Source organism: Eretmochelys imbricata, chromosome 11 (assembly GCF_965152235.1).
Source record: "Eretmochelys imbricata isolate rEreImb1 chromosome 11, rEreImb1.hap1, whole genome shotgun sequence".
NCBI classification, from domain to species: domain Eukaryota; kingdom Metazoa; phylum Chordata; order Testudines; family Cheloniidae; genus Eretmochelys; species Eretmochelys imbricata.
In genome coordinates this window covers 32,520,082-32,543,195 of record NC_135582.1, presented here as the reverse complement: position 1 = coordinate 32,543,195, position 23,114 = coordinate 32,520,082, and the positions used below count along the sequence as shown (strand labels likewise).

The window sequence follows — 23,114 nt, the reverse complement described above, 5'->3', positions numbered from 1 at the left end:
AAGCATCCCATCAAAAAGCCTGCTTAGAGCCCCTGGATGTCTGGATAGGGCAGACATTGATGCCGAGGTAGAAGGGGGTGGCGGTCTGCTTTTAAAACCCCTGCTCCATCTCCTCTGTGGGTTTCGACGGGACAGCAGGGCGGAGTACCAGGAAGACTGCTTAGGCCTGATGTGCTTTCTCGAAGTCTCTGGCGTATACAATCCCAGGGACTTGAGGGTCATTCTGGAGTCCTTCAGTCCATGGAGCTTCATGTCAGTCTGCTCTGAAAAGAGCAATGCTCCATCAAAGGGGAGGTAATGAAGGGTTTGATGGACCTCTTGCAGGAGACTGAAGCCATGAACTTCTATGCATGGCCACCGCGTGGTGGAGGCCGTGGACCTGGCTGCTAAATCCGCTGCATCCAGGGCAGCTTGCAAGGAAGCCTTGGCTAGCGACTTCCCCTTTCCACCAGTGAAGAGAACTACTGCCTAGTCTCTTTAGAAAGCGAGACCTTGAACTTCAACATGGAGTCCCACATGTTGAGGTCATATCTGCCCAGTAGATCCTAAGGTGCAGCCCCCCTGGTAAGGTAAACTAATAAAAAGGTCCAGTTTCTTGGAGTCTTTTGCCTTAGAAGTCACCACTTGCAGACCCTGCCTCTCCTTCTCGTTGGCCAGACACCACTAGGGAGCCGGGGGAGAAGGAGGGATGAGCATAAAGGAACTTATAACCCTGGGTGTGCACAAAGTACTTCCTTTCACCTCTTTTTGAGGTGGTGGAAAGGGAATCAGGTGGTTGCCAAAGGGCTTTCAGCAGGTCCACAATGGCCTCATTGAGAGGCAAGGCTACCTTTGACGGGCCTGCCATGGCCAGAATGTCAGCCAGGCTATTGGAGAATTCCTTCACTACCTCCACCTGTAAGCCCAAGTTTGAGATAACCCTCTTCAGCAGCTCCTGGTGGGCCTTATAGTGATCTTGCGGAGGCGACACGCCCGCTCCTGACACAGCCTCATCTAGGGAGAAGGCAGCCTGCACTGACTGAGGACACTCCTTCTCCCCTTCAAGGAGAGGCCAACAGGATCCCACAGAGCCAGTTCCTGAAATTCGGCACCAGCTTTGGAATTGGAGTCCAGATCAAGTGCTGCCTGAAGGGATGGAAGTGCCCTTCTCTTGGAGGCCACCAACTATGAGTGTCTCGAATGGGGCCCTGGGATTGGGGGAAACCCCCAAGGGTTCCTAAAGGGCATTGACATGGGCCAGTGACCACTAGGCCAAGCACTTAATGGCATTCCTGTGCTATGGTCCATGGTAGGGTAGGGACTGGAGTAGCAGGGGGGAGGAGGGGGCGGTCAGCCGAGAGGTGTATGACCCAACCTCCAATTCCAATGACAAGTCTCCTCCGGTGGCCACGGAGTTGCGGTTGTCACCAGGGCCGGAGATTAGTGCCGAGGCAGGGAAGATTTTATTGGGGCCAGTATCGTCAGTTTCACTCTAAACGGTACCATGCGGCCCAGAACAAAGCGGCCAGTGGAGGCTACATGGTCCCTCCTGCCCCCAGTACCAATGCCACCGACTCCTGTACTGCCGGTGACGATCTAGCAGGTCTCTAGCGGCAGCACATGCCTCCGCCTCGGATGGCCACGATAGTGCTGGTGCCGCACTGTCCCTCTGGCGCTGATGGTTTCTCTGGTACCAGACTCAACAGTAGCAGTGTAAGGGCCAGAAACAAAGGTGTCAACTGCAATTCCAAGGCAGAGGAGCGGCCTGACTTAGGTCACAATCTGCTCTGCTTCCCGTGCCTGGCCTTCTTCGGTGTTGGGGAATGTCCCCTCTCGGCTGACAGCTTCCTGTGCTTTTGCCTAGGCACTGGGTATGGCAAATGGTGCTGGGACTCCTGCACGGTGGGAGGAGTGCTCCTCACCAATACTGAGATGTTTGATGCTAAGTCCGACTGGCACAGCTCGCAGGAAGGTCTCAGCACCACCTCCAACAGCAGGAACTTTAACCTAGCCTCCCAGTCCTCCTTCGTACGGGGTTTTACATTGCTGCAGATCTGACAGCTATCCCTGGTGTGAGCTTCACCCAAGCACTTTAGGCAGCTGGAGTGCAGGTTGCTCAAAGGCATAGCCTTGCTGCAGGAGGCACAGGGCTTGAAGCCCAGCACCTGAGGCATGCCTCGGCACTGGGAACGGACGAAACTCCGCTAACAGAGAAAAAACGAATTATACTAACTAGACGAAAAACTATTTAAAACACTAACTATATACAACTATTAAGAAAACAAAGACCACTGAGAAAATCTTGCTGTAGCAAGGACGGCAGTTCCAGTGACTGTCTGGCCGGTAAGAACAAACTGAGGGGGCGCGGAGTCAGCTGGGCCCTTTATACCGGTGCTGTGCACATGCAGCACCAGAGGGTGACAGAGCCGACCTGCCAGGTACACAGATGGGAAAATTTCCGGCGACTATGCTCAGGACACGCACACACATACAGTGCAATGGACATATGCAATCTCTCAAAGAACTCCTCTCTCATATCTGGTACCATCTAGTACCTCATAGGCATGTCACCATCCTTCCGCTGTTTACTCCTATTATTTTTCCATGTTTTTAACATTTATACAATTTTTCTTTTTAAAACAAGCATACACAAAACACACTGTTTCCCTTGGCCACTCTTTACTCCCTCTTCCAGCCCTTTCTATCTTTGACACCTTCCAACTCCCTACTTCACCAACCTCTCTCTCAACTGTGCTACACAGGATTGTCACCTTTCAGAAATTCCTGGGCAAGATATATTTGCATGATACATTTCTAAATGCAGTAAGAGCAGAGTTGTGAAAATTATGCAGTTTTTTTAGTTTGTTGGCAGTAGTCACTGGAGCAGGGACCTGAACTTGAGTCTCTCTCATCTCTATGTAAGTGCCTTATCCACCGAGATTTTTTTGCCCAGCTCTAGTTAAGAGTGTGCAGCACAAATATGAGTTCACATAGGCACACTGAAAATGTGAGAAGTTTCCAGAGTGCATAAATTAGCATATCTTTTCACAAGCCATATTAATCTGATGAGACCCAATAATTTTTTAGAAGTGTCTATCTATCACAGTCCCTTATTTCCCTCTATGTTTTTCTTAAATATTATATTTCTAAAACTGCCCATTTCAAAACTGCAGCTTAATTCTTTCTGGACTTATTCTCAGAAAAAGTGGAGGTGGGTGCCGCAGGGTGAGTCCCCGATGAAGTGAGCCGTAGCTCACGAAAGCTTATGCTCAAATAAATTGGTTAGTCTCTAAGGTGCCACATGTACTCCTTTTCTTTTTGCGAATACAGACTAACACGGCTGTTACTCTGAAACCTGATTCAAAGCTGTTCAACTCTGGCATAAATTAGGATTGCACAGGGATGGCCCTAACTCACCCCACTGGCATAAGGTCTTTCAGGGACCATATGCCAATGGAGGATTAGGCTCCACCTTGCCTCCTCTCCTCTCTCCCACTTGTATTTCATCCCCAGAACACTCTCTGCATGTCCCCCTCCCCCTGCCATTTCCCTTACACTAAGTGACCAGTACAAGATGGATTTACACCAGCAGAGAATTCCCCTGAACAGGATTAATTCAACGCTGGCCTTCTCCAGATCCTGTAAGCTGCTTACACAGTGGCCTTATGGAACCAGGATATCCAGTCCTCTAGCTCAGGGGTTCTCAAACTCCCAAAGCATGGGCTACAGCTCACAGGCCTCTTACTGACAGCTGGCCTCATAAGCCCCATTCCCAGCCCGTTCTCCCCTTCCTTTCGCAATCGTCGTATCTTTGTACCAATGACTGCTCTTGCTTACATGGAGAAGTCAACAGGAAAATACTGGGTGTATTTATAAATTTCTTTTAAAGCAATTTAGCAGCTAGAAAGAAGGAGAAGGAGCCAGCACTCTGCAACCAGTCAGTTCTCCACAGAATAGTTTGGGAACCCCTGCTCTAGCTCCATCCCGACTTTTTTTTTCTCCCTCCCCCCCCCACATTGTCTTTTCAACAGTTTTCTTCATTAGTGTATTTTCCTTTTCCTGGTTAATTATAATTCCTTTATCCTCCGTTTCTTCTCTGCCCTCTGCTTTACTAAATCCCTTCCTGAACTTGCATGCACTTCACCCCCACAAATAGCGAATGTTTGTTTTGTTTTTTGTTTTGTTTTTTTTTTGGGGGGGGGGGGGAGGTCCTATCCTACCTCCTCCTCCCCCAGCAATTTTCTAATGGCAAACATGCTCCAATGGACTGAGTAATAAGGCTGAAAGGCAGGAACTCTCAAGTACTAAACTTTTAACTTCATCCCTATCTGTCCATTACTGGGTCCTTCAGAGACTCTTACTGCAAGACCTGTGTGCACTTCACACTATGTCTTCTATAGCTAGCCACACTCGCATTAGACATGATGATGAAGGCAGGGCAGAGCAACAACATAAAGGCCACTGAGAAAGGAAGGACATTTGAATGGTGAAGCATTCTATTAAACTTTGTACAGGAAGATGGAGGATCTGTATGTGTGTGGTTTGTGCATGAGCAGCCATTTGCATGACAGCATTGTTGTTATGCTTGAAATGCCTTGTCAAAGAAGAGGATCTTGCAGTATGTTCTGAAAGTGGTCAAACTCAGGATTAGGCTGATCTCTGATTGAGAAGTGAAGGGGAAAGAGTTGACTGAAGATTTTCTGCTAATAATCTAAATTCCTTTCTCCTCCCTCACCTCGTGTTCCATTTGGATATCCTGATGAGAGATAAATCAAGTGTTGAGGGGCTTACAAAGCTTAATGTTTCCCTTTACTCATCCAGTGATTAAACCCCTCCTGAACTGCTTTCCCCTTGCAAGACAAGGGAAATTGAGAGAGACAGAATGCACATAAAGTGGTCTTGTTCCAGTTTCCACCTTCTTGTGCAAGAATTATCTTCATAGCCGTGTAATGGAGCAGAAACACTGCAACACAGGTACATGAAGAGTTTTAATCAACTAAAGTCAAGCTCATATGGCTACAGATTGGTTGGAGAAAGGGGGAAAATGTGTTGAGTGATTTCAAAGTGCCTGGTGGTTAATAATGGAAAAGCAAACTGGATTTTGTGGAAATCCGTTAAAAAAGAAAAAAGACACTGAAACGTAAAATAATCTGATCTGTATTGTTTAAGCATTCAGATCATACTGTTAAAGGCAGCTGTCCGTCCTCACAGAGATTCTAGTGTTTGCTAAATTAAAAAAAAAAGCAGACTGGTTTTCCTAAGCAAGTATACTCTTAACAGGGAATGGTGTTTTCAGTCAGCTGATTGCTAAAAGCACTGTAGTTTACTCTCATAAGTGTTAATGCATCCAATTTTATGAATATATCAAGTCAGCAAAGTTAAGAGGCACCAAGCAAAAGCCTTCATTCAACAAAATCACACCCGAAAACCCCCAAATCCAACATTACCCAAGGATGCAGTTTGTGATCCATTTAAAAAATTGTGTTTTATTGGGAAGCGTTATCTGATTTTATATTAGCAATGAAGAATAAAAATGAAGTTTTTGTGTAGAACACAGAGAGGAAGCATACTTGTCTCTCATCTGCAAAGAGGCTTCTGGGAATCATAAAATTAGACTGTTTGCAAGCCACACTATGCAAATCTCAGCTACTTAAATGAAGTTAATATGGCTATTCTTACAGCCATATTTTTACATATACCTTCTTCGCGAATGAGTTTGAAAAGGCATTTGCTGACCATGAAAATGTGAACATTTTGCATCTGTTACCGAGCTGGAATTGATTAGGCAACTTCCCAACATTTTTTTTCCTTTTAAAATACAAAGGCTAGGGCATTAAAATAAAGTCAGGGCATTATTTTAACACTCCAAGTGAACGCCATAATAAAAGCATCTCTTTTGCACTGTTGGCCTCAGAGGAAAATCTGTAGTTTCATTAAGAAATTACTCATTTCCATACTGTGTATAAATTTTATCTCCCACCCCATTTATAAAACAATGGTTGGGCTTTTTATTAAGTTTGGCATTGTCATTACAAAATCTTTTATATGCTGATTTATTGTGAATTTCCTGTGATGAATGTACAAAGCAGTTTAAATCAAATTAAAATCTCTTCCAATAATCTTATGTGAGCAACTCTCATTAGGAAAAATAAGAAATAAAATACCTGTTTCTCCCCACAATGCATCAGTGTTATTAATGTCTATTTCATGTTCCTTTTCAACCCCAAAGAGGTAACGAATCACCTGTCAAAAATAGTTAAAGAAATTAAAGAGTTAGAAAAAACCATTAGGTTGTCATTTTGCTGCGTACACAAATAGATTAAGGTTTCAGCAATGAGATTGCTTCTCTCCTAACACATGTGGACCAAGCAAAAGTTCAGTATTATTTGGGGTACAACTTCATTTTAAGATTAATTTTCTACTCTATAAAATCATTAAAAAAATAAACCCAGTATATTTCTATAAATCATTTTAGGGTGTTTTACATGTTAATGATTTTAATGAGCTCCTCAATATGCCAGCATAATCAAGGACAGACAATGCAAAAAAGTGCCAGTTTGGCCTAAGTCCTGTAAGGCTTGGTTAATACCATGTTTTCCCACAAGGGATACAACACTTTCCACTCCAGTTATAATCAAAAAGCATGTTTTTAGACCCATCTTGAATTATATAGACTCCCATGCCCCTTCTATGCTCACTTTACACCACAATTTTTAGTTGCAGCCTTTAAAATCTTTTTCCACTTTAGAGCGTTATGCTGCTCAGTGCGGACAGAGCATAACTTTGTTACAAGTGGGGTTTTTTTGTTTGTTTGTTTTTTCTAAGAACACTGAAGACCTCTCTTGCAATGTTTTTTTTTAAAAAGCATTTTAATAAAGTTATGCTCTCTTATCACTAGCAAGTACAATAGCATTAAATGACTTATTTAAAGCAATTTCCTAACAGTGTAAACTGCAGTGTGGATAGGACCATTGAGACTGCAGCAAAGGAAGTGGGGCAGGGGAGAAAGAGAATCCACGTTAGCAGAAGTTTTGGGTGTCAACTAAGGTACAGGATGTCAGAGAGGAGGAATGGTGTGGAGAAGAGCCCCAGGCTGCATGAGCACCGAACGTATTTCAAGAAATATTGTGTGGAATGTATGGTGGATTAATTCTATTCTTTACATTCATCTTAAAGTCAGAAAATTCTGTTGCACTTTTTCATACCTGCTTGGTGGAATTTTTCCAGCAATGAGGAATTTAGCTACCCTATTGCCCTATAAAGGCTGTGAGAGGGCGAAAAGGCAGAGATTTTAGATGGCAAGAAAATGTTTTGGTACTGAATAATTACTGTGGCCAGTTTTGTACTATGAAGGAACTGGCAGGTTTCACCTTCATCAATGGATTGGAAATAAACTTTTACTCGTGTGAAGGAATTTTTGCCTCATCTCAAATTTACCACAATCCATGACCCAATACTCATTTTGCAGAGCACTTCCAGCTTTTAAATCAAAAGTTTGCCAGGTCTGTCAAGGCTCTAATCCTTACAAAACACTTCTCTACCATATGTTTGATAGCAGATAGTGGCAATAAATTCCAAGGGTGACAAAAGACAAGTTTTTATCTTTCTCTCTCTTTTAGCCCAGTTTCTCAAGTCCTGAGTCCTACTCAGGAATTAAAATAACACTGTTCACATTTCATACTGCTCTGCAGTATTTGTTATTGCAAATTTATCATTGTATCAAATAATTACACCTTCAACATTTCAACCAGATCTTCTGCAGGGCACTTGGAAGATATGCTGGCTAAAATATTGGATCCATAACTACCTAGGGAAATTAAATGAGATACAAAATGTTGCAAAATAAGTTTGAAAGATATATGTTAAGTGTAGAATCAAACTGAGATGAGCAGCCATGACGAAAATACAACTATGAATGCAATACACATCTGGGATTTCATTCTCAGCCACCAATATGTAAAGAAAAAAAGAAAATATATTGAACAGCATAATCACTATCTCCTATCACCTTCTCTGCGGCCTCTCAAAATCCAACTTGCAAGATGCCAGATGCACAACAAGCTGCTGCTCACTTTTTTTTAAATGTACACCTGAACAAAAACCACCATATCAACCCTCTATTAGAACAATTCTACTAACTCAACATTCCAAAACACAGTTTAGGAATGCCACTCTTGCTTTTATAAACATCTACAACTTGATCACACAGATATTAAATATCTCTACTCCTCTCCCCTCACTTTTTTAGCAGTTGCCTCCACTCTCTCCCTTCAACTTTTGCAACATTGCTGGGAGAGTCTTCTATTCAGCTTCTGCCATCTGGAATATCCTTCTTGTATTTCCCATTCTCACTGATTCTCCATCATATTTCACACAGATGTAAGACCTCTTTTCTCCCTCAATGATACATCTTAATTCTATTATTTTGTAACCTTAATTCTTTAAAGCATTCTGGAATACAGTCAGACTAGGGAACAGAGATAGCAGATTAGTGAAAAATAGTGATATTCTAGTCAAACGCCAACGAAGAACTCCAGAAATTATGGATTTTTCTGCAGAAATGATCAGTGAGATACTTAATGCTTACCTTTAAATTGTCACTAAGGTTAAGAGTTAATACATCATTAAGATAAATGGAGACAGCTCACATGTACTATCTTACTCTACCACTGGATATAGATTATATGAAAGATACTATACAAAATAAAGTTGGCTTGAATACAGTTTTTTGTGAACTGTGTTTCCTAATATATAGGGCCCTACCAAATTCACAGTCCATTTTGGTCAATTTCATGGTCAAAGGATTTTTTAAAATCGTAAATTTCATGATTTCAGCTATTTAAATCTGAAATATCGTGGCGCTGTACTTGTAGAAGGCCTGACCCACAAGGAGTTGGGGGGTGGGGGTGGTAACAAGGTTATTGTAGGGAGTTGTGCTTCTGCACTGCTGCTGGCAGTGGCACTGCCTTCAGAGCGGGGCGGCTGGAGATCAGCGGCTGCTGGCCGGGAGCCCAGCTCTGAAGGCAGAGCCACCGTCAACAGCAGCGCAGGAGTAAGGATGGCATAGCCACCTTTACTTCTGTGCTGCTGCCTGCAGAGCTGGGCCCTCAGTCAGCAGCCACTGCTCTCCAGCCGCCCCGCTCTGAAGGCAGCAGTGGCAGCAGGGTGGCCATGCTTACTTCTGTGCTGCCGCTGGCAGTGTACTGCCTTCAGAGCTGCTGCTCTCCGGCAGCCCAGCTCTGAGGCAATGCAGAAGTAAGGGTGGCAATACTATGACTGCCCTAAAATAACCTTGGGACCCCCCTGCAACTCCTTTTTGGGTCAGGACCCCCAATTTGAGAAACACTGGTCTCCCCCCCCGTGAAATCTGAATAGTATAGGGTAAGAGCACACAAAAAAACAGATTTCACAGGGGAAGACCAGATTTCACGGTCCGTGACGCATTTTTCATGGGCATGAATTTTTCATGGGCATGAAACGTCAATTTAGGTGGGATTTTCAAAGAGGCCTAAGGGATTTAGGATACCTAACAATCGGTTTTTGGTGCCTAGCTTCCTAAGGACTCTTGGAAAATCCCAGCCCTAGCACATAAAGAATATATCTAATTGTTGAAAAATTACTAAATGCTTTAGCACAATGTTTTTTCTCTAAATCTAGTTTTCTCACTTCACTACTGATTGTAGGATGTGGTAAATCTTAGAATGGGAACTAAATGCTTAAAAAAAACCCTATCTTATCTGAATATTCACAAAACCTTAAAATTACAAATATGTAACATTTTGAAAAGTTAATCAAGAGGGTTTTTTCACCTGCCAAAATGCGAATTAATGAATGTTATACCTGCCAGACCGGATAACCCTAACAGCTACTAAATAGGCTCCTTATACAATGTTAGGTGTACTGATCTATCTAATCAAACAGGCAAGAGAAACAGAATTCTGAACTCATGTCTTGTCATGTAAGAGAGGAAATGACTTTCAACTATTCTGTTTTAAAATACATTTATATTAAAATCTGTTTAGTGATTTATGAGCTTCAGAGACTTTTGGATTTATTTAATTTAAAAAGCACTTCACTTCATCTTTAAGATGCAGCAGTGGAGATAATCTTCACTAGGTAGTGTATGTCATGAGTGGCCTCATATCTGTTGAAGTTAACGCTCCCCTCACAATAGTAAGTGTTATCCTCAAAAACAAATGTATTCAGTAATGGACCAAATACTTGTTGGAAGGTAAAGTGGATTTTCAAATACTTCATGCATATTGATTCTCCATGAAAGAGTGTGTAAACTGAAAAGTTCATTCTATGTCTCATAGTGAGAGTGTTTAGCTGTCAGTTTTATTAGTGTAAACCACTTTAAAAGAGCAGAGTCCTAAAACAATAGGAAAAACTTATCCTACAACATAAACATTATTTCTATAATATTAAGTTTCCTGTGTCATTTTGTTGCATCACATATTGGACACATACACAGAAGCTGAATCTTCCCCATTTGATCTTTCTAAATGTATCTCAAGTTACTGTCTAGACTCTATTCCCAAGAGGAATATATGAATCTGTTTTCTCAATGAACACATCACATGCATCCATAGTTAAATACGAATAAGATATGTGCGCATTCTATTTCTATTCATTTTTAGTGTGCCTATCACAGTAGTATAGATGGATCATATGTTTAATTTTATTATTTTCTAAATTTTGAGTGCGTCATTTGGGAAAAGACAGTTACCTTTTCCGTAACTGGTGTTCTTCGAGATGTGTTGCTCCTGTCTGTTCCACAATAGGTGTGCGTACTCGCCACGTTCACCAGTGCCGGAAGTTTTTCCCCTAGCAGTACCCATAGTGGGGGGAGTGCCCGAGCGACTCCTGGAGTGGCGCCTCCATGGCGCGGTATAAGGGGCACTCTGCGCTCCCCCATCCTCAGTTCCTTCTTGCCACAACTCCGACAGAGGGGAAGGAGGGCAGGATGTGGAATAGAAATGAGCAACACATCTCGAAGAACATCAGTTACGGAAAAGGTAACTGTCTTTTCTTCCTTGAGGGATTGCTCATGTGTATTCCACAATAGTTGGAATAGATCCTTTAGAGGTGGGTAGGAGTTCACAAATTCTCGGGATGAAGTACAGCCCTGCTGAACCCAGTGTCATCCCTGGTTTGGGAAACAATTGCATAGTGCGAGGTGAACATATGAACCGAAGACCATGTGGCAACCCTACAAATGTCCTAGATGGGGACGTGGGCCAAGACGACAGCCGACAAGGCTTGTGCTCTAGTCGAGTGCACCTTCACAATCAGTGGTGGGGGGATACCTGCCAGACCATAACAGGTATGGATGCACGAAGTGATCCAGTTGGAGAGCTGCTGAGTGGAGATTGATCGACCCCTCATGCGCTCAGCCGAGGCAATGAACAGTTGCGAAGACTTCCTCAACAGCTTGGTCCACTAGAGGTAGAACGCCAGAGCCCATCACACATCGAGCGTGTGGAGATGGTGCTCCTCGCTGGACGAGTGGGGCTTGGGGCAGAGGACAGGCAGAAAAATGTCCTGACCCATGTGATAGGCGGAGACCACCTTCGGGAGGAACACAGGGTATGGGCGGAGCTGGACCTTGTCCTAATGGAAAACCAGGTATGACATCTAAGAGGTCAGGGCCCTGAGTCCAAGACCCTCCTGGCTGACATGATTGCGACCACGAGTAGGTGGGACCAGGAGCATGTGGCTAGCGACTCAAACGGGGGCCCAGTGAGACAGGCCAACACCAGATTTAGGTCCCACTGCGGGACCGGGGACCTAGCACATGGGAAGAGATGGTCAAACCCCTTGAGGAACCGGATAATCATAGCATGGGAGAATACCGTGTGACCCTGCACCGGCAGATGGAAGGCTGATATGGCTGCCAGGTGCACCTTGACTGACGAGGGCGCCAGGCCATGGGCTCTAAGGTGGAGAAGGTAGTCCAGGATAAGCTGGATCGGGGCAGCCACCGGGGAAACGCCCTGCTCATTTGCCCATCTGGAGAACCAGGACCTCTTTGCTGAGTAGGTGCGGCGCATGGAGGGCTGCCTGCTTTCTAGGAGGATGCATTGAACCCCTTCTGAGCACGTCCTTTCCTCCCTACCTAACCACTGAGCAGCCACATCGTGAGGTGGAGAACCACTAGGCTGGGGTGGAGGAAACGGCTCTGGTCCTGGGAGAGCAGGTCCAGGCAGAAGAGCAATAGCCATGGCGGAGCAACCGCCAGGTCTGTGAGGGTCCTGTACCAATGTTGCTTGGGCCTTGCTGGGGCAATCAGAAGGACCCGGGCCGTGTCCGTCTTTATTTTTCCCAGGACCTTGCTGATCAGTGGGAATGGGTGAAAGACATCGAGAAACTGGCCTGACCAGGACAGAAGGAAGGTATCGGAGATAGTGTCCCATCCCAGTCCCAACCTGGAGCAGAACCGGGAATAGCGCCAGTTCTGTCGAATCATGAACAGGTCCACCTGGGGAGTCCCTCACACTCAGAAAAGCCTGTGAGCCACCTCTGGGTGAAGAAACCACTGATGCTGAGAGGAGAAGTCTCCGCTCAAGCCTGGTGGTTTGCCACTCATAACTGAAACCTTGAGGATGAATACATTTTTCTTCCAAAAGAGTGCAGCCTACATGAATCTTTATTTTTCGGGATAGGGGCTGGCTGACCCTGCCATTCCCTATGGTTGACCAACTCGACCACCAGGGAGTTGGGTGCCAGGTGGGTGTATAAGTACTTGTGTCCCTTGGCAGGTACAAAGTTCTTGCGTTCTACCCTCTTAGAGATGAGGGCCAATGATGCCGGTGTTTGCCTCAGGGCATTTGAAATTTTTGCCACCCCTTCATGGAGAGGCAAGGCTACCCTGCCTGGTGCTGAAGAGGACAGCACATTAAATAGGGAGTCAAAGGGCTCCTCCATCTCCTCTGCCTGGAGGTGGAGGCTTGATGCCACCCTTTTTAAGAGTTCTTGCTGGCCCTAAAGTCCTCCTGCGGGACGGATGGGGGCGGGGCCGTAATCACCTCATCCGGGGAGGGCGAGGAGTCTGGTGCGGTACTGTGGGTGTCTGCTGGCGCCGGAGGGTGCACCACCTGGTCGCTCTCTGGGCACGGTGCCGAGGATGTACATCCCATCGACTCCTTCCTCGGAGGTCTGGAGAGGAAGGCCAGTGGTGCTTCTGGGGCTCAGGCCACTGAGCGAGCCCACACCAGGGGCTGCATTGGGGGCCACAGTGCCCACTGGTATCATTGGGCCAGCCATGGGGCCCGGTGCCACTGCACCTGCAGAGCCAGTTGTTCGGCCTGGCCCATCGATGGTCAGCTATGAATGGAGGCCGCGGTGACATATGACTTGTGGCTGTCCCTGGACCGGGCGGAGCGGTGGTGCCAGGAGTGACGCTGACCACGAGACCGCAATCCCAATGTGGAGGACCAGTACTGTCAGTAACAGCTACTCTGCGATCAGCTCCGATGGGTAGAACCGCGCCGGCGAGACACTGGCAACCGACACCCGGGGCTGCGGAGGTGATGCCTTGGCAGGGTCTCGGAGCAGGATTCCGAGCAGGAACGGTGTCGACGTCCATGCCATGACCGGCTGGAATAACTCCTCCAAGACGAGGACCTTTGGCGACGTCTGCCTCGGTCCAGTCAGTGTTCACTCCTTGAGGTGGAGCGGTGCAGGGAGACTCAGTAGGACGGAACCCAACCAGACAGCCTAGTGGGAGTCGAGGACGCTCCCCGTGGACTTTGCCCTCAATGGTCACTGCTTGGCGAACGGTATCGGGAACGTTCCCTCAAACGAGACCAATACCGAGCCGGGAGTGACCGCAGAGATCCCCACAGTAGCTTGCCACTGGAGCACAGAGCTGGTGGTGCTCCTGGTACTGGCATGGACATAACATCCCAGGCTGCCTACAGGGCCTCCAGCGTGGAGGGCATCTGGACATTTGGGGAGGCCTGCTCCGAATGTGCTGGGCTACTCTGCTCAACTTGAGTCAGAAGCCTAGAGGCCGGTGGGGATTGAGGACTGCCCGACATGGGTCTAACCTCTGTCCCAGGTTTACTTCAGTGCCGCTGCGAAGAAGGCGTCTTTCTAGCCTTCTTGGCGTGCCCCATGGACAGGGAGCGGCGCTGACTGGTCGATGGTGCAGGAGGGATGCCGCGTGCCAACACCGCGGTGCCGACTCGGAACGGCACGCCGGAGTCGGGGTCAGCGCCGACTCCATCGGAATAGCCTGGAGCCTAATGTCCCTTTCTCTCAGTCCAAGGCTTAAACAACTTGCAAATTTTGCAACGATCGCTGATATGGGCTTCTCCCAAACAGCAGAGACAGTCCGCATGGGGGTCACTCCTTGGCATAGATCGCCTACAAGTGTCGCACGACTTAAAACCCGGGGCACAGGGAATGCCCTGGCCTGGGTGTTCTAACTAACTGAACTAACAAACAGCTAACTAACTACAGGTAAAAGAAAAGGAGTACTTGTGGCACCTTAGAGACTAACAAATTTATTTGAGCATAAGCTTTCGTGAGCTACAGCTCACTTCATGGGATGCATTCAGTGGAAAATACAGTGGGGAGATTTATATACATAGAGAACATGAAACAATGGGTGTTACCATACACACTGTAACGAGAGTGATCACTTAAGGTGAGCTATTACCAGCAGGAGAGAGGGGGGAAAAAACCTTTTGTAGTGATAATCAAGGTGAGCCATTTCCAGCAGTTGAGAAGAATATCTGAGGAACAGTGGGGGGTTGGGGGGGGGAAATAAACATGGGGAAATAGTTTTACTTTGTAATTCTTGATGTCTGATTTGTGTCCATTTATTCTTTTACGTAGAGACTGTCCAGTTTGGTCAATATACATGGCAGAGGGGCACTGCTGGCACACGATGGCATATGTCACATTGGTAGATGTGCAGGTGAACGAGCCTCTGATAGTGTGGCTGATGTGATTCGGACCTATGATGGTGTCCCCTGAATAGATATGGGGATACAGTTGGCAACGGGTTTTGTTGCAAGGATAGGTTCCTGGGTTAGTGTTTTTGTTGTGTGGTTGCTGGTGAGTATTTGCTTTAGGTTGGGGGGCTGTCTGTAAGCAAGGACTGGCCTGTCTCCCAAGATCTGTGAGAGTGATGGGTCATCCTTCAGGATAGGTTGTAGATCCTTGATGATGCGTTGGAGAGGTTGGGCCTGTCCTGTAGTAGGTAACTTCTGGGTACTCTTTTGGCTCCATCAATCAACAAAGAAAACAACAGAACGGCACTAGCCATCATCTTCAGCCCCCAACTAAAACCTCTCCAACGCATCATCAAGGATCTACAACCTATCCTTGCAACACTAACCAGACGTCAAGAATTATAACATTCAAAAACCAGTCAGAGAACACTTCAATCTCTGGTCATTCGATTACAGACCTAAAAGTGGCAATTCTTCACCAAAAAAACTTCAAAATCAGACTCCAACGAGACACTGCTGAACTGGAATTAATTTGCAAACTGGATACAATTAATTTAGGCTTGAATAAAGACTGGGAGTGGATGTGTCATTACACAAAGTAAAACTATCTCCCCTCCTACTGTTCTTGTAAACTGCTGGAAATGGCCCACCTTGATTATCACTACAAAAGATCCCCCTCACCCCCCCCCCCCACTCTCCTGCTGGTAATAGCTCACCTTTCCTGATCACTTTTGTTACAGTCTGTATGATAACACCCATTGTTTCATGTCTCTGTGTATATAAAATCTCCCCACTATATTTTCCACTGTATGCATTAAATGAAGTGAGCTGTAGCTCATGAAAGCTCATGCTCTAATAAATTTGTTAGTCTCAAAGGTGCCACAAGTACTCCTTTTCTTTTTACGGATACAGACTAACACAGCTGCTACTCTGAAACCTAACTACAGGTACTAACACTGAACAAACAAGCAGTTCTGGGGATGAGCTGCAGCAAAGCTGGAGCAGAGTAGTTCTGACGCACCTTCACTGGCGGCAAGAAAGAACTGAGGGTGGGGGGAGTGCGCAGCTCCCCTTATACCGGCCATGGAGGCACCACTCCAGGGGTTGCTGGGGCACTCCCCCCATACGGGTACTGCTAGGGGAAAAACTTCCGGCACTGGTGCACCTGGCAAGCATGCACACCTATTGTGGAACAGACATGAGCAATCACTCGAAGAAGAACCAATGTTGTCTATGCAGCCTTAAATTTTGCTCCCTTTTGCATATGCATTACTATAAAAAGATTAATATGATTACATCCCATCTTTTCAGCAGGAACCCTAATTCACTCCAAGTATCCCAGGCTCCTATATTGTAGAATCTGGACAGCATTCAGTAAACAAAGCAGGGGATTACAGACAGAACTGTCCTCTAGTTAAGGCACTAGAGACTTTGGAGATCTAGTCCCCCCCCGGCTTTTCCAATGTAGTATGACCTCCAACAATTCACTCTGTGCCTCAGGTCTCATCTACAAAATGGGGAGCATAATACTTATCTACCTCACAACAGTGTTGTAAGGATAAATTCATTAGTGCTTGTGTGGCACTCAGATTCTATGATGCTCACCACTTTAGAAAAGCCTATAGTGAAAGAATACATATCCTTATTTAAGGCAGATTTGGAAGGCAGTGCAATGTATATTATTTTAACAAGTATTTTGTAATAAATCATTTAAGCCAGTGCAAACTGCTGGGTCAACAATCTTAAATCAATTTTAATCTTCTTTATATTGATTTGGCTTAGTTCAGTAAAGAAACTACTTAAGCTAAATCAATATAAACCACGTTTAAATCAGTTTAACCATGTCCACACAGGGGTTTTGTATCAGCTTAACTAACAAACAGTTTATAAAACAATTTGAGTTAAACCGGTGCAGCCATGTGAATGAGGCCTTAAAGTTAGCCTAAATGGCCAGCTGAAGATTTTCCTAATGGAATTGTAATCCTCCAGCAGTGTATAGCCACCATAGCCAGTCTTACATTTTTCTTTGCAGCCTCTGGAGATGGACGTATTTTGGAGGTGTAAGTAGGGAAGGAGGTGCTGTTAAGTTCTTTTTATCATCAGCTCTTTGTGCCTGGGTGCAACTTAGAGAAGTCTCAAGACTGCTCTAAATCATGTCAAAACTAAAACAGCCTCCAGTTGGCCACAGAACTAGAAAACTGTATAAGGTGGACTAAAACCACCTTTTCAGTCATACTGGGGTATCAGACAAAGCTGGTCCAACTGAGTTTTGAGGACCTACCCCAGGAATGGACAACTTTAACATAGCAAAGAGCCACAGAATCCACTAAAACACTTTGGTGGGCTAGGGTGTGTGTCATGGGTTATTGAGGGGGGAGCAGAAGGGGTCAGATCCTGCCCACAAGGTGCAAGAGGCTGTGGGGCGAGGGAGAGTTGGTATGCAAGCCCAACCCATATTCACCCGGTAGCAGCAGCCCCTGTCCCGCAGTGCTGGGCATGTCATCCCACTCGAGCCCATTGGCTCTTGCCAGAGTATTATGTGATGCGTGCATCTGGGCGCAGACAGGGCCCTCTTCCCGTGACACCCTGCCCCCTTCCTGGCCTTGGCACAGGGAGATCACCTGCCCTGAAGTGGGTTTGGCAGGCCAAATAAAATGATCTGGTGGGCTGGATGTAGCTCCAAGTTGCTCATCCCTGATCTAGCCCTGCATCTCACTGCATATGCAACAAGGGTGCAGAGTTAAGGTTACATATACAACCTTAACTTTAGTACTTTCTACGTTTAAGGCTGGAAGGTGAAGCAATCTAATGCTCTTTTAATGTAGTTTTCTGCATGGTATTTTCTTGGTTTTTAAAAGAAAAATTTAAAAAATCCATCCTAGGCAGAATAAGCCTTTGATTAAGGCAGGAAGTGATTCATTTGTATGGATTAACAGTAATCACAATTAGGAATTCTATATAACAGTTTTAAGAATAGTGAAGAAAAAGTAATTTGACAATTACATATCAACAAAAACAAGACACAAAGGACTTTTTGGTTAAATAACCATGAACACTATATACAGTTAAAACCTAAGATGATATCCAATTAAAGTCATTTGAAGCTGCAATAGTTTTCCTTTTTGTATTTATTATTATAAAGCATGATTTAAACCATTTTGATAGTTCAAATTAGTTTTGAAACATTCCAACCACTAACCTACCTGACTGTGTCCCATACTGGAAGCTGCTGTCAATGCCTGCTGAAGTGCATGACATTTTTTCAGTGAAATTTGTTCATGGGAAGGAACTGTCCAGTCAATGTTGAGCAAATAATCAAGGATATCACAGTGTCCCCTTAATGCACTATGGACCAAAGCACATTGGCCTTTTTTGTCTAGGTAGTCAGCCTGTATGCAAAAACAAAAATTTGAATGTTATAAGTAATCTCAGAGCTCTCAAAACAGATCTAACAACAACAAAACTCAGCTCAAAGCAATTGATAATAATCTTGTGGGAAGTTTGATGACTCTCATTATACTTTCAGAACACTATGTACTACATAAATCAGTTTTATATAAATATTTTTCTTTTAATTTATAAGTGATATTTTTGGAATTATGGCTCAACACAGAGCTAGAATTTAGAGGAAGGGAACATTAGCAAGAATGGCATAAGCAAGATATGAGAAGTAGTTCTTCCACTCAACTTAGCACTGACAAGGTTTCATCTGGAATACTGTGTTCAGTTCTGGGCACCACACCTCAGGAATGATGTGGACAAACTGAAGAAAGCAACAAAATGAGTAAAGGTATAGGAAACACAATTTACGAAGACAGATTGAAAAAACTGGGTTTCTTTAGTCTGGAGATGAGAAGACTGAAGGGAGATACGATAGTCTTCAAGTATATAAGGGGTTGTTATAAGGAAAAGGATGATAAATTGTTCTCCTTATCCACTGAGGACAGGACAAGAAGTAATGGGCTTAAATTACTATAAGGGAGATTTAGGTGAGACCTTAGGAAAAACTTCCTGTCAGGGCAGTTAAATACTGGAACAAATTACCTAGGGAGGTTGTGGAATCTCCATCACTGGAGGTTTTTAAGAACAGGTTAGACAAACATCTGTCATGGATGGTCTAGATAATACTTAGACCTGCCTCAGTGCTGGGGACTGCACTGGATGACCAATTGAGGTCTCTTCCAGTCCTACTTTTCTATTATACTATGTGACAATTCCCTTGTTTGTGTAAAATTAAAGAAACACAAGGAGAGGCTAACATAAAAACAGCTTTCCTACTGAATAACTTTAAATAAAAAGATGATTACCAGAAGACACAGTGTGTTTGTGGGTTCCCTCCATTTCCTGCTATAGGACTTACACACACACACACACACACACCCTTGATTATGCCTAGACCCTCTGGGGTGTGCAAGAAGTATCACTGCCTTTACCTGTGTATAGTGGTCACACACAATGTTAGTCTTTGCTCTCCCAGAAACACAAGGAGTACTCTAATCTAGCTCTGTTACACCTCCAGATCTACACCCTGTAGCCCTATATGATAGATAAGGATTAAAATAAGGGGTCAATGCTGTCATTTTTCATTAAAGTCAGGGTCAGGGTGAGTAAATGGCCAACCCTGGACTTTTTTTTTTTAAAGGTATATTTTACATTTAGAGAGGCTTCTGACTGACCATTTCTTTATTTTTTCTTTTGCATGTTGAAAACCATCACTACTCTCAGACTCTTGCATCAACAGTGAGGGTAGTGCCAGCTGGGGCAGCAGCAACTGCCTGAAGAGGCTACATCAGCCTAACAAGAACAGCGGAGGAGAGCACTCTCATCCCCCCGCAGAGAAACTGATACAGTTTAAGTGAGGAACATTGCATCTGACCTCACTGGAGAGGAGAAAGCAGGTGGGGTCGGAAGGAGCCCTATACCACACCCCTCAAGGAAATCACTGATTCCCCAGCTTGTCCACCCCCTTGCTAATACTGCAGGTGTCTGTCTGGGCTATCAGTTTGTAAAAAAGTAGCTGAGAGGGTCAGTCTAGGGCTGCTAAATTAAAAAAACCTCCCCCAAAACACTAAAAGATCAAGCCTGTCTAATTACTCATCTGCATGCTGAAAGTGATGGTCAGTACAAACAAAGAACAGGAACTTTCCACCACTTCTCCAGTATCTAGTTATTTTGTCTGTTTCCATTTTAGATTGTGAGCTTTTCTATTTTTCAATGTAAGAAGTAAAACTAATCCATTAGAGCTGGCATAGCAATTGCATTGTGGGTTTTTCGGGGATTATTTTAAATCTGCTATTGGGTTATATTTTTATAACAGCAACAAGAATTTGAGCAGAAAGCATTTAATTTATTTTTTCTACCTTTGGTCTCTCATACAGCTCCATTAGGTATGGAAAGTGATTATGTATAGCCACAAAACATGAGCCAAATGAAAAGGATGTGTAGAGCAACATCTCTGCCATCAGCAAGCAACTTAGGAACTAAATAATGCATGACCCCATTTAGAGGCCTCTCCATTATTCCAGTGCAACCACCGCTATTGGATTTAAAGCAGGAATTAATTCAGGGAAGTCCAATGGCTTGTGTTAGGCAGGGGGCCAGACTAGATGATCACAAGAGTCCCTCCTTCTGGCCTTTAAGTCTCCGCGTTCTGGGTGCATATTATTCTTCCTTGTATTATGTGCCTACGAGTCCCAGTCATGGATCAGAGCCCCATTGTGTTAGGTAGTATATAAAGTCATAAAGAGCTGGTCCGTGTCCCAAAGAGCCTACAATCCAAGTAACAGGAGTAAGTATCTGTTAATGAGCATTTTATACATGTGGCAAATACTAACTAGTCAAATTCTCTGCCAAGTATTTGCAGCTCCAAAACTAGTGTTTAATCTGTAGGGGGAAAAACAACAACAGGATTTTGTTCATACTGCACTTTTGTTACTCATAATTTGACACAGGAGAAATAAATGAAACCCTAATAAATCAGTATATAAAAACATCTCAGGAAAACACTGATCAATCAATCAACATTCCTCATCTTCAGTGTTCTCCACAGCTCTGCACCATACGTACATCTCAGCCTTTGTTCTCTCATTCTCATATCCTGTACTCACCTAGTTCCACGTATATTTGCATTCTCTATTTACTTCCTTCTTCCACTCTATGTCTTCTCTCTCCCACATACATGTCCCTACGTATGCCTGAAACAATTTCTCTCCTCCTGCACACCAAGTAATTGTAACTTCTCTCCTTCAAATCCTTCCTCCAACCTCCTTTATTTTGGCTATCTCCCCCGCACTAATTTCCACTTGAGTGCTTTGTATCTTTGTATTTGCACTCGGCCAGAGACGCCAATCTTGCTCTGAGACTTTTACAGATGTTTATGAAAACAGCTGATGAGGAATCAGGGAGGTTGCTTAGAACTCTCTTCCCCTGGCCTGGGACCTCTTGCTCTCCTCCTCCACTCCTCTCCCCCCACAGAAAATGGGACATCTCTCCCAGCACCCTCCCTATCTATGGACAAGGGAGGGAGCCTGGGCTCCTACTCCTGAACAGGAAGAAGGGGAGAATCAGCCCTAGGAAAGCTACCCTCTTATGCCACCTACAGAGGCCCTTAATTACCTTGGCCCACGGCTGAACCTCCTTCCTGGTATGATCCTCTTCTCCCTCCTCTGTCATGTTTCCTCTCCTCCTCCTCCTGCCCCTATAGCTTATCCTCTGCTGCAGATTGCGCAGTAAGGGTCTCACAGAAGGCAAGCCACGGCCATTGCCAGTGGGGTTTGGGTGCTGGAGTCACCACTCAGGCCACATGTTGCATTTTAACTGCTCTGTGTAGACCCTGCTGGAGTGCTGTAGGTCCTAAAGTGCACCATCAGAGTCCACACAGGGCAGTTAGAGAGCAATACACAGCCTGTGGCTTGGTCAGTAAATCCAGCAATGCCAAAACCCATTCAAAATCACTGCAGCTTGCCTCCAGTCAGACCCTCACTGTGCAATCTACGCATGTGCCACAAGTAGAAAAGAATGCCCCCTAATGCCCCAGCAATATTTGCTGTTTGTTGGACCTGAGTGGTGGTGAATGACCCACACACATGTATTTTATATATGTATAAAATATATAAATATACATTTATAAAATGTAGTAGTTTTAAACCTGAATTCGTAGTTTTGTAATTACGAGCAAAAATTGGAAGGATTACGGAAAATTAGGAAGGGTTGGGATCTATCTACCCCAACATGAGAAAGGAATACAATTAAATGGAAAAACAACAACAATAAACCACTATGAAATGACTGCAAGTAGCAAATAAACAAATATGCTCGCCCATGAACATGTTTCCTCTCCCCTTATTGCAATTCCACTCTTATTTCCCTCCCCAATTGTCATGACATTGATTGCTCATCACAAACTTGGGGCCTGCCCCAGGACATCTGCAACTGCCACTGATTTCATCAGTCAGCTTCAGCTCTTCGGCCACAATCTGGGAGAGGTTTATACATGTAAATAGTTCCATTAAATTCAATGGGACGACTCACAAGTGTAAAGATAATTACATATATGAATCACAGCTTTCTATTGTAAGCTCTTCAGGGCAAGGATCTATATAAGAATGTATAAGCCTTTGTTATCTGGGTTTTTTTTTTTTTTTTTCCAAAAATGATATGTACACACCATACTCTATATAAATTGCTAATAAATATAATAAAACATGCCTATACAATATTTTCTTAGCCATGAGTACTGTAGTTAAAACCATCCTTTGGTGTCATAGCTTACCCTTGCACCTTTTTTGCAGAGCAATGAAACCAAGTTCATGTGACCTGCAGCTGCTGCATAGCTAAGTGGAGTCATTCCATTTTCAGATGTCCCGTCAAGAGCAGCTCCGAATTCCACAAGAAGAGTGACCATTTCTTCATGACCAAGGTGAGACTCAACACACAGTATTGGAGCATTATTTAGAACTTCAGTCCTGTAATTCACATTTGCTCCCCCCAAGATCAGCAGACGACTCACCTGAAGGAAAATTTAAACAAGCTATTTTTTCTCCACATTTATCATAGCATATCATCGAGAGGCTACAGAAGTATCTCATTTTCTATTCTGATTTTGGTATTAAAATTATAAATGGAAACTGAATTTATTACATATTGATACTAATGTGAAGTAAAAAAAGTTTA

The 23,114-nt window shown here is 44.4% G+C and overlaps 1 protein-coding gene across 6 annotated transcripts in view; it reads right to left on the bottom strand.

The window, feature by feature from the left end:
* Nucleotides 1–23,114, bottom strand: part of TANC1 (tetratricopeptide repeat, ankyrin repeat and coiled-coil containing 1) — a 217,418-nt gene that overhangs the window by 29,271 nt on the left and 165,033 nt on the right. For all 6 annotated transcript variants that reach the window (XM_077829708.1, XM_077829710.1, XM_077829712.1 and 3 more), the window contains 3 exons: nt 22,714–22,950; nt 18,146–18,331; nt 6,144–6,222 (listed from right to left, as the gene is read on the bottom strand). In XM_077829708.1, coding sequence (XP_077685834.1) covers nt 6,144–6,222; nt 18,146–18,331; nt 22,714–22,950 — 502 coding nt within the window. The remainder of the gene's footprint in view (nt 1–6,143; nt 6,223–18,145; nt 18,332–22,713; nt 22,951–23,114) is intronic.